At 42.3% G+C, this 14,753-nt stretch overlaps 2 protein-coding genes across 3 annotated transcripts in view; one reads left to right on the top strand and one right to left on the bottom strand.

Moving 5' to 3' along the window:
• Positions 1-143: 143 nt before the first annotated feature.
• CCNA2 (cyclin A2) lies at positions 144-8,761 on the top strand. Its single transcript, XM_090036583.1, has 8 exons — positions 144-746; positions 824-1,043; positions 3,148-3,260; positions 3,665-3,888; positions 4,480-4,684; positions 5,779-5,892; positions 6,181-6,314; positions 7,415-8,761. The coding sequence occupies exons 1-8, from the start codon at positions 618-620 to the stop codon at positions 7,464-7,466; spliced, it is 1,191 nt and encodes a 396-aa protein (XP_089892709.1). The 5' UTR covers positions 144-617; the 3' UTR covers positions 7,467-8,761.
• Positions 8,762-11,225: 2,464 nt separating this feature from the next.
• EXOSC9 (exosome component 9) overlaps positions 11,226-14,753 on the bottom strand; it is a 17,462-nt gene continuing 13,934 nt past the window's right edge. Inside the window, exons 8-12 of one of the 2 annotated variants that reach the window (XM_090036582.1) lie at positions 14,153-14,241; positions 13,494-13,640; positions 12,667-12,851; positions 12,257-12,335; positions 11,226-11,463 (exon numbers count right to left, since the gene is read on the bottom strand). In XM_090036582.1, the coding sequence (XP_089892708.1) occupies positions 11,382-11,463; positions 12,257-12,335; positions 12,667-12,851; positions 13,494-13,640; positions 14,153-14,241 (582 nt within the window). In that variant the 3' untranslated portion in view covers positions 11,226-11,381. Of the gene's footprint in view, positions 11,464-12,256; positions 12,336-12,666; positions 12,852-13,480; positions 13,641-14,152; positions 14,242-14,753 lie in introns of those variants that run through there. The other variant, XR_016440790.1, reaches the window with a different exon arrangement.

Below are 14,753 nucleotides of genomic sequence, written 5' to 3'. Positions count from 1 at the left end.
CTTCAGAACTAAGCTGGCTAATTAGACCTGGGACATTAACCCGTCCCCCAAAATAAAACCAAAACAAAACACCGAACCGCTAAAAGCCAGTTAAAAGTCCCTGGTTTTACGTATGCATCATTAATTAGCCGCCTCAAACATTATCCCACACTCCTGCGTGGTAGTGATAGAAGTTATGGCACAAATGCAGTAATGCTCGTAGACCGGCAACACCGCGTCTCCGACCCTGAGAGGGGGTCTGGCAGGGCCAGGGCGATGAGCAAGCCGGGATGCTGCACGCTCGAGCCGAGACTCCAGGGCTGCGGTCCCGGGCCTCGAGCTGCAGATGACCAGTGACGCAGGCACCTGGGGGCGGGGCCCCAGCACTACGAACCCGCCGTGGGTGGAGCTACGGCGCCGCTCTTGCAGGCTCCGCTCACTTTTCGGGCTCGCTTGACTCTCGGCGGCTCCCGTCGGGTCGCGTCATAGCCGGCGCCTGGTTAGCCCCACCCCCTCTCCCTCATTGGCGGATTCAAGAGTCGCGGGCTCCTTGAACGCGGCGGCGGAGCGGGCGGCGGCGGCCGGGCGCGCTCCGGACGAGGCCGCGCGGCGCCCCAGCGCCTCCCACCTGCAGCAGGATGCTGGACGAGCTGGACCCGGAGCTGGAGCAGGAGAACGTGCCGCCCGTGGGCAAGGCGCCGCCGCCCGCCGTGCCCCGCGGCCGCCCGGTGCTGGGGGTGCTGCGCGACAACCGCCCGCGCCCGCAGGCAAGTGGGGCGCCACGGGGCGGGGGGGCTGTGGGGGTGGTGGTGACGGCCGGCGCTAACGTGCGTTGCTCCCGCAGGCGGTCGCGGCGGCGGCGGGCCCGGCGCGCGCGGGCGATGGCGGGGCCCGGGCGGCCCGCGCCCCGCAGCCCTTCGCCGTGCACGTGGACGAGCCGGACGGCGGGCGGCGATGCCGGGTGGGGGCCGCCAAGCGCGCCGGGCCCGCACTGCCCGCCGCGGGGCTCCCCGCCAACAGGAAGCCGCTGGCGCCGCTCGACAGCGCCATGGACCTCAGCTGCGGTGAGTGCGAGGCGGGGCGGCACCTCCTCCTCCTCCCCAAGCAGGTGCTGGGGGCGGGGGAAGCTGCTGCCCCCGAGGAAAGGGCACTTGGCTTGTGGAAGTCTGGCTCTGGCTGGCGCCCCCTCTCGGACCCTGCCTATCCTCTCCCCAGGTGCAGGTCAGAGTAGGGGGTGCCCACCCAGGACGGGAGGGGGCAGGAACCGCATTCCCTCCAGCCCAGGCGTGTAGCCCCCTGCTCCAGGCAGGACCGTCCCTCTCTCCATGGTTCTAGGATGGCATCTGGGGAAGCAGACTTGGGTTCACAAAAGTTCCTGCCCTGGCTCACTTGCACTCCTGTTCTCGTTCTTGGGCTGTGCAGGTGCAGATCTGTCCTGACTTCAGGCTACCGTGATTAAACCCTCTCAGACCATCCTAGATGCAGAAGAGCCCTAGGACCTTAATCTTCATGTGCTGGGGGAGCTGCACTTTATGTGGCTCTGTGGTGCTTTAGTTAGAGCGGCTCTCAAAACTTCCATGTATCAGTGTTCCTGCACTTAATGGCAGCAGGGGCACTTGAATTCAAAGCACCTGTATCAGTGTCCCTGCACATGCATGAGATGCAGGAGGCTGCTGGAGCACTCGGTGGATACTGAGGGGTACAGCAGTTGCTGTACTCCAGCAGACTCAACTGCATGTTGGAGCAGCCTCTACACTTGTGTGTAGGTACCTACAGGGAACTAGGGCTTGAAGGGGCTTCACCATGTCCTTTGCTCCAGCCAAAACCATCCCTCTAAAGCACCCTATGACAGCATCTGATGACATGAACTTGGGTTCACAAAAGCTTGCTTTCACTTTCTCTTTTCCCTGCTTCCTTTGCCCTGCCCCCTAAATATCTTATTTGGCCTATAAGACGAGGTACAGACATTGCACGTAAACTGGTACAAGTGATCAGACAACAACTTAAAGCTGTAACAGGCAGAAGTTTAGCAAGTGTAAACCGGTTTCAAAATGGTGGAACCTGGTCTAAGACCTGGATAGATGTTGTATTAGACTTAATTGGTTTAGGATAGAGCAAGATCTCGAACTTCTGCCCCAGATCCTGCAGCAAATTGGCTGTCCTCCATGGGTGAGCACTGGGCCAAGCCAAGTATCAGTCCAACCAGCTCTTGGAAACTCCAAGGATAAATATTCCACAGCTTCTGTAGGTAGCCTATTGGACAGCCCTTAACGTTTCTTCTGTTCTACAACCTACATCTCCTCTTTTGAACTGATATTCCAAATGTCCCTAAAGTCATTGTTCTCCATTGGTGTCTTATGAAAAGCCAACTTATGAAAATGCTGCTTGTGCATCTGCATAGGACTCTTAGACCAGCTCTGGGGATTCCCTGAGTCCAGCAGTTCCTTTAGCCTGTAACTTACAAGCTTTGAATCCCTGAAACAGCCAGATGTCCATTCCCTGTGCCTTACCCATCTGCTTTCCCATGAATTTCCTCACTCTTTTTGCTTCTGTTACTTATGAGCCACTGGAACTCTTGAACTCTCAACCTTGTAACTCCAGGGTCTGGCTGTAACAGCTCAGCTTCGAACTCTGAAAGGCTTTAAAGACCTAGTGCAAGTTGCAGAAACTAGAATACACACTGGAAACTTCCATTTGTGCAAATACTAAATGGTTCTGGCAAGTCGACTAGTAAATTAGGGTAGCTCAGGTAGACACTAAAATATCATAAGGCAAGAGAAATCCAACAGTCTGCTCAATTAAAAAATTCTGGCAGAAGATGTCTCAGTTGCTTAATTTTTGTGGCTTCAGCTTAAATACATGCTAACATCAGGCTGTCCCCTGACTTGCAGGTTCCACTTAAGAGTAAAGGTCTATACTCCTATGAATATAGCTTACCATGCTAGTATGAAGTGTCTTCCAATTTTTCTTTCTTTTTCCCACCCCCTAGATGAAAAAGCCCTTCACAATATCTCTCTGTTCTTGGTGCAGCCTAGGTGCCTCAAAAAAGGCAAAATGCTTTTAAAAAAAAAAAAAAAAAAGTAGGTCCTGTGTCACAAACATAATTGTTCTGCTCAATGCTGTCTGAGAACTTCTGTAGGTTTAATATGACTACTGTCTTGCACTTAGATTCTCCAAGTATTATGGATATATCTATAATCCAAGATGTGGAAGAAAGAGTAAATGTTAATCATGTGCCAGACTACATTGATGATATCCATAAATACATTAGGGAAATGGAGGTAAGATGCCATGATTTTATTTACATTTTCGAGGCAGCTCAGCTCAGGATGGTGAGGCTTGTGGGCCTGGTTCCTGGAGGGGTGGCAGCTCAAGTAGGAGCTTATAAGTGGAGAACAGACTGTGGGGGAAGGGTAAGAAAAGCAAGCTTCCTGTTGAGCCCTTCTAGAATAACAAACCTGGCTGGAAATGCATTGAACATAAAAGAAAGGGCTTGAAAATGGACTCTGAAGGAACTTGGGCACCAGTATTTGGATTATACTTTAGGTATAGTACAAGTATTTAATTTGTATGTTAGTGGAGGGTGGTTCTTAAGTTCTCCCATCCTTGTTGCATTTTTGGTCAAGTAACTTCTCTGCCAGAGTCAGTGCTAATATTTCACATATACTAACAATTCTCTTAACAGGTGAAATGCAAGCCTAAATCTAACTATATGAAGAAACAGCCTGACATAACAAACAATATGAGAGCTATTCTTGTGGACTGGCTAGTGGAAGTAGGAGAAGAATATAAACTACAGAATGAAACCCTGCATTTAGCTGTAAATTACATTGATAGATTTCTTTCTTCAATGTCTGTTCTGAGAGGAAAGCTTCAGCTTGTGGGTACTGCAGCTATGCTGCTAGCGTCGTAAGTTAATTTGACATCATTGCTCTTAAAGTGAGGCTGTGTGTGTGTGTGTGTGTGAGAGAGAGAGAGACATATGGGGGAAGGGAAATATTATCTTAAAGCTGTGTGCTTTCAAAACTCTGCTTGACCAGAAGCCTTAAGATATCTATAGTCAGGTTTTTAAATCACTTTAGTAAATATGAAGTCATTTTCCAATAAATAAAATCTGAGTATCTAATGTACCTGGCTTCTGACTTGGTCTGCAGAGCTTGTGTAGAACTGTTGCAGAATAATACCTGGAACGTCTTTGGCCCTGCAGTCTACAAAAATGTGGAAGGAAACAGAAATCATGTTCATACTAGAACTTTTATGGGTTTGCTAAGATTCTTAGACCTACAGGAACTTAATCTGTGGACTTAATGTTAACTACTTGTATAACCTATTCCTAATACTAAGTTAGTCATGTACAAGTGGATCTGAACTCTGAGGAAACTTTCTCCCTATCTTGCTAACTTATGATGGACTAGGGTGGGAGGGAAAGAACTACTGATTGGTAGACCTGTTTCTCTTTCTAAGTATATGTAATAAGTTGCTTATACTTCCTAATGATAGAAAGTTTGAAGAAATTTACCCTCCAGAAGTTGCGGAATTCGTATATATCACAGATGACACCTATACTAAGAAGCAAGTATTAAGGATGGAGCACTTAATATTGAAAGTCTTGTCATTTGACTTGGCAGCTCCAACAATAAATCAGTTCCTTACTCAGTACTTTCTGCATCAGCCGGCAAATGCTAAAGTTGAAAGTTTATCAATGGTAAGTGTGAATCTGCATATTGGGCATAATGCCAATCAGAAAGCGCCATCTTAGTATGTCAGAGTAGGGTGGGGTGTTTCTTTTCCCATGGAAAAGGAGGAAATGCCACTTGGTAACAAATACTTACCCATTCTTAAGAGTTTTAATGACTAGAAAATATGGAGGTCTAAAATCTCAAGTTTGCATCCCTGTTAGATTTCTAGAGGGAGCAGTTGGCATTTTGTATCTCTGAGGCATTTGCCAGTAGAAAACCTTGGTAACTAACTATTAGTAGGGTGACAGTTAACTCTGACAGCTTTATGCCATTGTCCCAAACCATACTAAAACAGGTAACTACTTCAAAGAGCTATCATTAGCAGACGTGTGGACGCTAGGCAAAATTGGGTCGATGCCATTGGGGGAGCCTCATGGGAGCTTCATTCTAGGCACATGTGCCAACCTAGAGTTGGTGATTTTTTTTTGTACATGTTCAATGATCCAACAATCCAAGGGCCTATACTTGAACTATTACAGTAATGGTCTAAAATCAACTGCCTATTGCTGGTACGGACTTGTATTGAAATACTGGTTTAGCCTTAAGAGTGAAGTACGTGCTAGTTCATCCACTGCTGTTGTGTTTAAGCTTACCATTTGTTCCCAGGGAGGGAGTTGGTACAACCACAAAACATCGTACATCAACCTTTGACCAAAGTGAAGTTGTATCAAAACCCTGTGGTGGGCACCAGGGACCTAGGGCTTTTAAAGAGAAATAGCCCCCATGCTGTCCTATCATAAAGGTACTCTGCATGGATCCCTAGGAAAGGATGCTGCAGTAACAAAGCATATAGCTGTGAAGCAGTCTGTAAATGAAGAAATGGCATGACCGCAATGGTAGAATTCATCCTCACAACTAGTAAGCTAACAATTGCTGTAACTTTTTTTTTTTTTTTAAATCTCATCCACAAGAGTAGATGCTGAATAACTCCATACCTTCATTATAGTGAAGGTTCTAAAACTGGTGGCTAGAAGAAGCTTTAAACTATAAGGAACATGCCAAATGCTGTAGTCTTGCATGGATGTGGTGTAACAGTATTACTTGTTTTCAAATGTTACAGTATCTGGGGGAGTTGAGCCTAATTGATGCTGACCCATACCTACAATACTTGCCGTCAGTTATCGCTGCTGCTTCATTTCATCTAGCAAGCTACACACTCGCTGGACAAACCTGGGTATGTAGAACTTACGCCAACTGAGACTTATAGTCTACATAGAAGCAAATGCAACAAATAGCACCTGCCCTTAAACAAGGTCCTGGCTAGCAAAATATAACTCCTGCAAAACCTGCTTATGTTGAGAGTAGAGCTTCAGCCTGCAAAAGCTTTGTACTATATCTCCTGGTAGAATAGATAACCCATTTGAGTAACAGTCTCTGCAGTTCAAATGGCATGGAAAAAAGTTTTCTCTAGGGTAACTGATAACGCTGTACATTTCAAACCAATTGTCTTTTCTTCCCTTAGCCTGAATCATTGTCTAGAACGACAGGATATACACTTGAAAGCCTCAAGCCTTGTCTTATAGACCTTCACAAGACCTACCTCAAAGCAGCACAACACACGCAACAGTCCATAAGAGAGAAATACAAGAGTGCAAAGTAAGTATCTACAAAAAATGAGTTATTTACATATTCCAGTAATTGCAACAGGTGTTGAGGGCAGGGGCAGGCAATTATTTTGGGCAGAGGGCCACTTACTGAGTTTTGGCAAGCAATCAAGGGGTGCATGATGGGCAGGCCAGGGCAGATTAATATTAAACTTTCTAAAATTTTTAGGAGACCCACCCCTGTGTTTTTAAGCCATGTTAGCTTGGTTTGGGTATTAAGCCACCTTAGCGGAAGGCAGGGCAAGATAGCACCTCAGTCTGTTTGGAGGGTACGGAGGAAGAACAATGGCATCTGGGTTTTAGTGTCTGCCCACCTTGACATGAACTGGGTCAATTCAGTTTACAGCCTTAAGCTGCTGACAGTTGCTATGTAAGCACCTGGTTAGTAGACTGTTATCTAAGGAAATTCATGCCTGTCTAAACCAGTTAATCATTAAGGTCCCACACTGCCTAACCAGTATAGTGAACCTAACTCTGAGTAAGCAGAGCCAATACTTATGCCTGTCAGAGCACACAGAGGAATGACCAATGTCCATACAGTGAGTGGTCTGGGAGATTTTTGGGAGGCTTTTTTGTTGTTTTTGTTTTATATGAACTAACCCCATTCAGAACAGATCTAGTGTCTGTGTCTACCTTAATGTCACCACCCAGAAGTTGAGACCAGTACAGCAGTGTTTCCCAACCTTTTCCAGCCCAAGACACACTTGAATTAAGAAGGAAAAACAACAATTCCATAGTAGACCTGCTAAGGGATTCCCCACCCTCATACCTATTGTAGCTCATGGCCATGGCAAAATTCCATGGTGCACCTGTTCATTTCTGATGGCACTTTTTTTGTGCCATGGCACACTGGTTGGGAAACACTGCAGTAGAGAATGGCTGGGTGAAATGCTGACCTGTTACACAGGAGGGGACAAGTGTTACAGTTCCTCTTTCGATTCTATATTAAACGACCTTCTAACCCCACAACACTGAATACCTTTCTGGTTCTACTGTCACCAAAGTTGTAACTCAGTGCAGAATTAATGAACCATTCGGCTTATTCCCCTTTGGAGCTCTTATGAAATTACCTTTTGCTCTTTTCTCCTTCAGGTATCATGGAGTATCGTTCATTGACCCACCAGAGACACTAAACCTATTGTAACAATCAAGGGACTGATGTTTATCTTTCTTTTTTTAATATATTTTTTTTAATACGTGTATTTACTCTTCCAAGGAAATGATGTACAGTTTTAAACCTCGTTCAAAATTTTAGGCTTCCAATCATCATTTCAGATTCAATCTGAAGTTCATTTCAGATTATGAAGTTTGTTTTTATAGGGTTTTAATGTAAATCCTTTGTGCAAAAAATCTTGTTCAAAATACTTAGCTGGAGCTCTTTTCTAGAAAGCTGTTCTATTCAAGTTTTAAACTTAACCATGCAGACCGACTGTTTAATCTGAGACTTTAGACATTTTATCCTAAAATGATTAAAGAAAGAGTCGGAGTAAACGGCACATGGAATAAAATGAGTAAGAGCAGTGAAGTGTGGGAATTCCCACTTCTGCAGTGGTCATGTTTGTCTCAAGTTCTAGTGAACCATTTGAACAACAGTATCTGTAGCATCTCTTGCTAACACTACATTCTAGTATTGCTTCGGACTTGGATTAAATCTAAATGGGCTTTAATAGCAGTCATGCTGGACAAAAATATCTAAACTACTTGGAAGATAAAACTTGGCTGAAATACTGAAGCATTCCAACCTTGCCTTTTTTATGGGAGAACACTGAAGTCCATTGTTAAGGGTTATGTTCTAACATCGCTAACGTTCTAGTATTGTCAGTTTGTGTTTTACATACTTGGAAGTTGCCATTAGCCCGCTAAAACTGTGAGCTCTACGTCATAAGTTTCTCACCTTATGGTGTAGGAAATGGTTCAACTTGTCTGTATGATTTTTTTTTTTTTTTTATATGAAATCCATACAGGTCTACTGCTAAAAATGTTAGCTTCCATAAAAAGTTTATTTACAGCTAATGTATGACAGTGCTCTTGTACAGCTTGAGCAGAACCCAGCTGGGAAAAGTAAACTATAAGGGGGTGAGAGACCAGCCACTAAATGCACCACCTTCCCCTTTAAAAGAAGACGGTACAGGTGGCCAGCACGGCTTGACTTATGATGTGTTGTGGGTGTAGGGATACGAGTTCATTGGTCCTTCACTCTTCCTGTAAGTAGGTCTGTCTTGGCACCTAATCAAAATAGGTTCTTGTTTTCTTTACTTCGGTAGAGCACTTTTTAATACCATAAAATGACTAAATCAGTGTTAGGGCAAATATAAAATGACCTTAATCTGTGAATCTGTAACACTGCTTTATTAACTAGTTGCTTGGTATGTAAAGCAGTGACTGCATGGAAATGGATTTGAGTATACCAGGTTGCCAAATAAACATCCTGTTACTGGACCTAATGTCAGTGGTGGTCTCTTGCCTATATTCTCACTTGATAATGGCAGCTGACTCTATCTTAAATCTGTATCACTAGGCTTCAATTCAAAGCTAGTGCTACTTAGTGTCCTTTAGTACACTGTAGATATATAACAGAAGTGGATAAGCATGTTTGCTTTGCCATGAGAACTAGTATGTAAAAACAATTCCTGACTACTTGTTTTTGTTTCAGTGTAACTCATCTGATAAGTCTTTGCTCTGATGCATGTGGGCATTTTCATACTTTGTCTAAACATGATGATGCTGGCTTTGATGCATCTAAAAATGAGAACCAAGGCATATCAACTTGCCAGTTTCCCCCATTTGAAATGCTTCATGGGGGATGTTGTCCAGAAGTTAGGCTTCGCAGCCTAGACAGAAAGAGGTCACGCAGCTGTGCCCATCTCAGCAAGATCTAGGAAGTGGGGAGAACTAAGCCACCAGCCTGGGGAAAAGCTTCACCTCCTACCATATCACTCTGAGGACCTAAGTATGTTAACTTTAGCTGCTGTCACTTAATTGTCTAACAGTTATTAGGCTTAACTAAAAGCCATGCCACCTGGTTATATATGACCTTCATAAACCTATTATTTCTGCTTAATTTTATCACTTCTGCCAAAAGACTATAGATGCATCAAAAGTTTAAGTTTCATACTCACCAAGGTTTTTTGTTTCTTTCCTCTAGCAAAGCCCTTTAAGTGCCTGTAGTGGCATAAATAACTAACCAGTGTTTTTGCTGAGGAAGCAAAAGGTATGCTTTCCTTCTGTGATCAATACAAGAAATGAGCACTAGTAGCCTCTTTCAATTCTGGTAAAGAAATCAAACATGGTGCAGTCAATTCTTAGAGGGAGTATCCTTTGATATTATTGCATTAATCAGTGCATGAAGCTTTTAAATTTGAATGGCTGTACAGTTGATCCTACAAAACTGAAAATATCTGCTGCTTGTTCTGGTGTTTTGACAGTAGCAGAACAAGAGCTGTTCTTGGCATCCCAATGCTACAGGGCACAAACCCTTCTTCCACTGATAACTGTCAACATCAGTGGATTGCCTCGTACATTGAAGGCTGCTGGAATAGGCTTTTTTCCCCCAGTAGTCTTTTGTAGTTCACAATGTTGCCCTACTTCTAACACCACACGGATAAGCCCATCTCTTACTGCAGTGGGTACTGCTCTATGATTTTTCTTACCTTCACAATTTAAGTTATTCTCAGCAGTTCTCAGTATCTGCTGTTGCCTCCCTCAGACTTAAGGCAGAGCTTTACCAACACCTACAATAGACATAACATAATTTGTGCTGTATAGAACTGCTGTTTCTAGAGCCAGTAACTTCCAGGCTTTTATCCAAAAAGGTGTGTGCATATGCATACATAATGTAGTCTCAGGGCTGCAAAAGCAATGGGATCTCTAAAGGAGAGAGCATGAAGGTGGCTATTACAAAATGAACTTTATGCAAGAGGAAAGGGCAATGTGATGCACTGCAAACACATAAAAGGGCAACATCTGGAATTTCCTTAAAACCAGAATATACATCCTTTAAATGAACTAAGAGCTCTGGCAAGAAGCACTTTTCTATGTTATATTTGAAAGTTAGTGGCAAGATTAGTTAAGGAACTATTTCCCTTACAAAGTACTAGTGTCACAGAACAGCTGAAATGGAGAAGAGTAAGACCTTGTGTAAATTATTTCTACTCTGCTGTTGTGTATATTTTCATGTTTGTATTTCATCACATTCTGAGTTCTCAGATGAAGCATCTGAGGTCAACTTGTCCATGAAAGTTTGTTCATATTATTTCTTTCAAGTGGTCCAGTGTTTAGAAACTTTTTTGTACTTGAAGGAACTTTACATGTCTCATGTAATATGTTTACTGAAATTTAAAAAAAAAATAAAATAAACATTAACAAAAACTATGGGGAAGTCTCATATAGTTGCTTACAAGTTTCAAACGGAGTGGGTTTTTGTTTTCCCCCCCCGCCCCACATGTTGGCATCATTCCTGCTAGGGAAGCAGCAGAGACTTCTCCAGAAAGGCCTCATCTGTTTTAAGTGGCATAAGGCCTCATCTATAATCACTCATGTTTTTAATGAGATCACTAAATGGCCAAGCTGGATTCCAACAGCAAACTCTCCAATGCCTAGAAGCTGGCAAAGAAGAACTTTTCTTATTATGTAGTCCATCTAATAAAAGATACTATGTTTACCCAAAGAACCTTGTCTACCTCTGTCCTTAGACCAACACAGCTACATCCAACAGCCCTATCAAACCAACTTGCAAGTGGAGAGTGCAAGTGCAGATCTGTGATAACCTGGAGTTAAGGGTCAGTCCATTTTTTGGTATATGGTGGTATTTACATCTTTTACTGAACAACTGCTATCACAGTAGTGTTCAAGCTGTAAAACTATGACAGCCTATTTTGTACTACCATAGTATTTCACTTAAATACCGAGTTTTCCTTTTATTTGAAGGCAATGTACAACATTATATACAAAAAAAACAAAGATAATTTGGAAGTGGGGGAGAAATTGACCTACAAAAATATGCTCAGTATCTTAGTATACAAATTAAGGATTTATACAAGGCTTAAAATGGAACGTGATTTTAATGAGAAACTCTCTTCTTTCTTCTCTTTTTAGTGCTGGCTTTTTTACTTGAATTTTCCTGTTTGGAGTTGGTAGGTGTTCTGTGAACAAAACATTCAAATCCAAAATTAGACTATTTCATATGATGGAGGTAAACCAACACTTATGTCATACCAATCAAATCAGATTTCAGCTCTGATGTAACATTAGCCAAAACCACCATGCATATGGTGCTTTACATAGAATAAGATACGAAAGGGTTACAGGCAATTACCATCCAGACTATCTGGTTCTCAGCAAAATCAGTCCATACTGATTAATAAGTAAATCATAGCAGACTTTTCTAAATAGGAATAAAACTAGGTTTTACTGCCTTTAACACTTTATCAATAATATCTAGTGGACTGGTGACTAAACAACCATTTACTACTTGGGCAGATTCTGTGCAATGCAATATACAGTAATCAACTAAAAATATAGTTGACTGAGCTGTAGAAGCAGCTGTTTCTAATCAACCTTTTTGTTCCCTCCTAGATAACGGAAATATCCAAATATCTGTTCTAAATTGCACCTGCTGGAGCAGTTCCTTTAGCAGTTGGTGATCAACAAGGATGCACTGACTTCATGACTATAAAAAAAGGCACAGACCAGGTAGAGACAAAAAAGGGAAGATTTCCTTGCATCAAAAGCTCCTGCCTATCTATTTCAGCCATGCAAAAATACTTCAATAGGGAGATGTGGCAGTTCTCAGCAAGTATGTTAGGAAAGGGTCATTTTCTTGATAAATGCAGAAGGCAAACTAGACTACTTGAATCTATGCCTTGTCTAAACCATACACCGCAAGCAGTCATTAAATATTCCCAATCTCATGCTTTAATTATATGCTATAGTTACCTGGTTTTCTTTAGTACTTTTTCTGGTTTTAGAATGACAACTTCTTCCTCTTCGCTGTCAGATAGCACAATAGTGTCATCTTTAAAGAAAGAAAAAACACTTGTTGCTTTATACATAGTATTTCTGTGGATAAGCAGTTAGTACATTCCTAGAGAATTATTTAAAGCTGGGAGATGCTTACTCTAGAGCTACAGTGACTCTGGTAAACAGTAAATACTTTCAGCTATAAGAACTGCGTACTATTTCAACAGGGGGACCAGTACAAAGCACTGAGACCACAAGGTAATTTGAATACATTTGTTTCCCTGGGATGATTTCTTTCTTACTGCTGAAGTGAACAGCCTCAAATATACTATAGTTAAAACAGGAGTGAGGTTTTCATTCATGTCACAACTTAAGCAGATACTAACCTTTCTTAGTCTTGCTCACAATGCTTACATCTTCCATTTCCATTTTTGGATCCTCCAAAGTGTCAGGATCATTGTCACCATCTTCCTCTTCCCCTCTCTCAGATTCTTCAAGCTCCCCCCAGGAGTTCTCTACCCCTTCTCCAATTTGGGCTGTTCCAGGGGTCCACAATATTGGTTCGGCAAAACTGAACTAGTTAAGACCAACTCCAGGAATTAAGACTTTCTATAAGACTCATTTATAAAAGCAGGCCAGACAGTCCTTAAGCTTACCAGAAGACCAACATACAAATATATAAAGAATGTGTGCTGAACACCAAAAGACAGTGCGAATATGATGGAGCAAAGTGGCAGATCAGCATGCTAGAAGTAAATTTATGCACTTCGGGGTAAACAAATGATTCCCTTTGCAGCTAATATCTATCCATCCATCAGAAATAGCTGGGAATGGAGCTGCTGCTTTTACCCTTTGTACTGCAAAACCAACGTGCTCCTCTAAGGATTTCAGGTTACCCTTGAGTGACACCCTCTTGCTGAAGCTTGGAAGAGAAGTCAACAACTATAAAGTGCTGCAAAGTCTCCTTAGTTGAAGAATAAGAAAGTACTAGGGACAGTAATGAAAAAGGGAAGCAGAAACAGTTCCGGAGACAAATTCTCATATCCTCGATAAGCAGATTACAAGACAAATTCCTTTACCTAAAAGCTTCTGCAGTTGCCATAATACAATCTTCTAAGAAACAAAGAAGTCAGAATGTTGTGTGCGTTTCAAGAAGCTGCAAGTGAAAAGGCCAGAACTGCTCACTATTACAAATGATACCATAAAAAGATACACATCCAAAGGAGGATCAGCCTTCGTGATGATTTCTTCAGCTTGCTCTTCCACATCATTAGCATCCACAGGAGCTCGTTCCATTTTGAATGCAGTAATCTTTTGATTTGGTATAGATTCTGCAAAGCCAAACTTTCCACCTTCCTTCCTACAACCATAACAATTTCAGTAAGTTTCACATTTAAAATTGTTATAAAAACTTCACTATGTACAGAGCTGTGATCTAAAACAGCAAGGTACAAAACCATTGCATAAAATGGTCACGTTTTAGGTGATTAAATTTAACTACTATGTTCCCAGTTTAGGGGCTCAGGCACTCAGCCCTGAATTGGGAAGGTGGATGTCAAGTCCTCCTTAGTGGTGTCACATTCAAAACAGCAGTGACTTTACACATATGGCTATTTACTCTTAAATAGCTGAGATTCTCCTCTTCCACAACCTCTGGTGGTACTACCAACTTGAGTCCCTACACATGGCTTGTATACATGATAGGACCTATAGCTGAAACGGCTGTTTCAGTAAGGCTTTCTTGGCAGACCAAGCCACAGAAAATCAAAGTACTAATGACATGACTCATTTTGGTTACATAGTTTCTCCTTGAGAGAGAACGGGGAACCACAAAGTAATAACTTCTAATACACTGTATTATTTAAGCCTCACCTAACTTTCCGGTCATTCTCCAAGGCCTTCTGAATGAGTTCCGTGATCTCCACAACCTTAACACCAGTTATTTTACTACATCTCAGAACCTGTGTGTAGTTTTTAATAATTTAATTAGTAATGACAGCTTAGCCTCATGAAATCAAGCTAGAAATAACTTTCTTTGCTTAAAGTAAATGAAAAACCTATTTGTTTCCAAATATGTAAAATTTACTCTACTTTTGCACCCTGCTAGAAGCCAACACCTCAGCACTTGTGTCAGGATGTTCAAAAAGTATGCTCCTCAGCAACCTTTACATTGGAAAGCAGCCATTTTCTTGATTAGGCATAAAGCATATTTCCTCTAGTACTGGGTTTATATAGAGTAGGTAGAGCTATATGGCAATTATTAAACTGGAAGTAGAACAAGTTGCCATTTTAAGAATGCGAAGGACTTTTATTACATTTGTCCTACTTAAACATCTCTCATAAGTCACACTTTGGAGTCTGCCATCAGTAAGCGATTTCTTATAGTCAAGAAGTAAAGTTTACTCTTCTGAAGACTTATAAAAGAACAATTAAAATATTCATAAACAGATCTCCCAACTATGCAAAACTCCAT

This window comes from Crocodylus siamensis, chromosome 2 (assembly GCF_052110815.1).
Source record: "Crocodylus siamensis isolate JL-2025a chromosome 2, ASM5211081v1, whole genome shotgun sequence".
Lineage (NCBI taxonomy): Eukaryota > Metazoa > Chordata > Crocodylia > Crocodylidae > Crocodylus > Crocodylus siamensis.
This window is presented reverse-complemented; position numbering and strand designations above follow the sequence as displayed.

What these genes read in the sequence shown, in the direction of transcription:
- CCNA2 (XM_090036583.1), top strand. Translation starts at nt 618, where the DNA reads ATGCTGGACGAGCTGGACCCGGAGCTGGAGCAGGAGAACGTGCCGCCC. An exon ending in AATACATTAGGGAAATGGAG is followed by an intron (nt 3,261 to 3,664) that starts GTAAGATGCCAT and finishes TTCTCTTAACAG; the next exon opens with GTGAAATGCAAGCCTAAATC. An exon ending in CACTCGCTGGACAAACCTGG is followed by an intron (nt 5,893 to 6,180) that starts GTATGTAGAACT and finishes TTCTTCCCTTAG; the next exon opens with CCTGAATCATTGTCTAGAAC.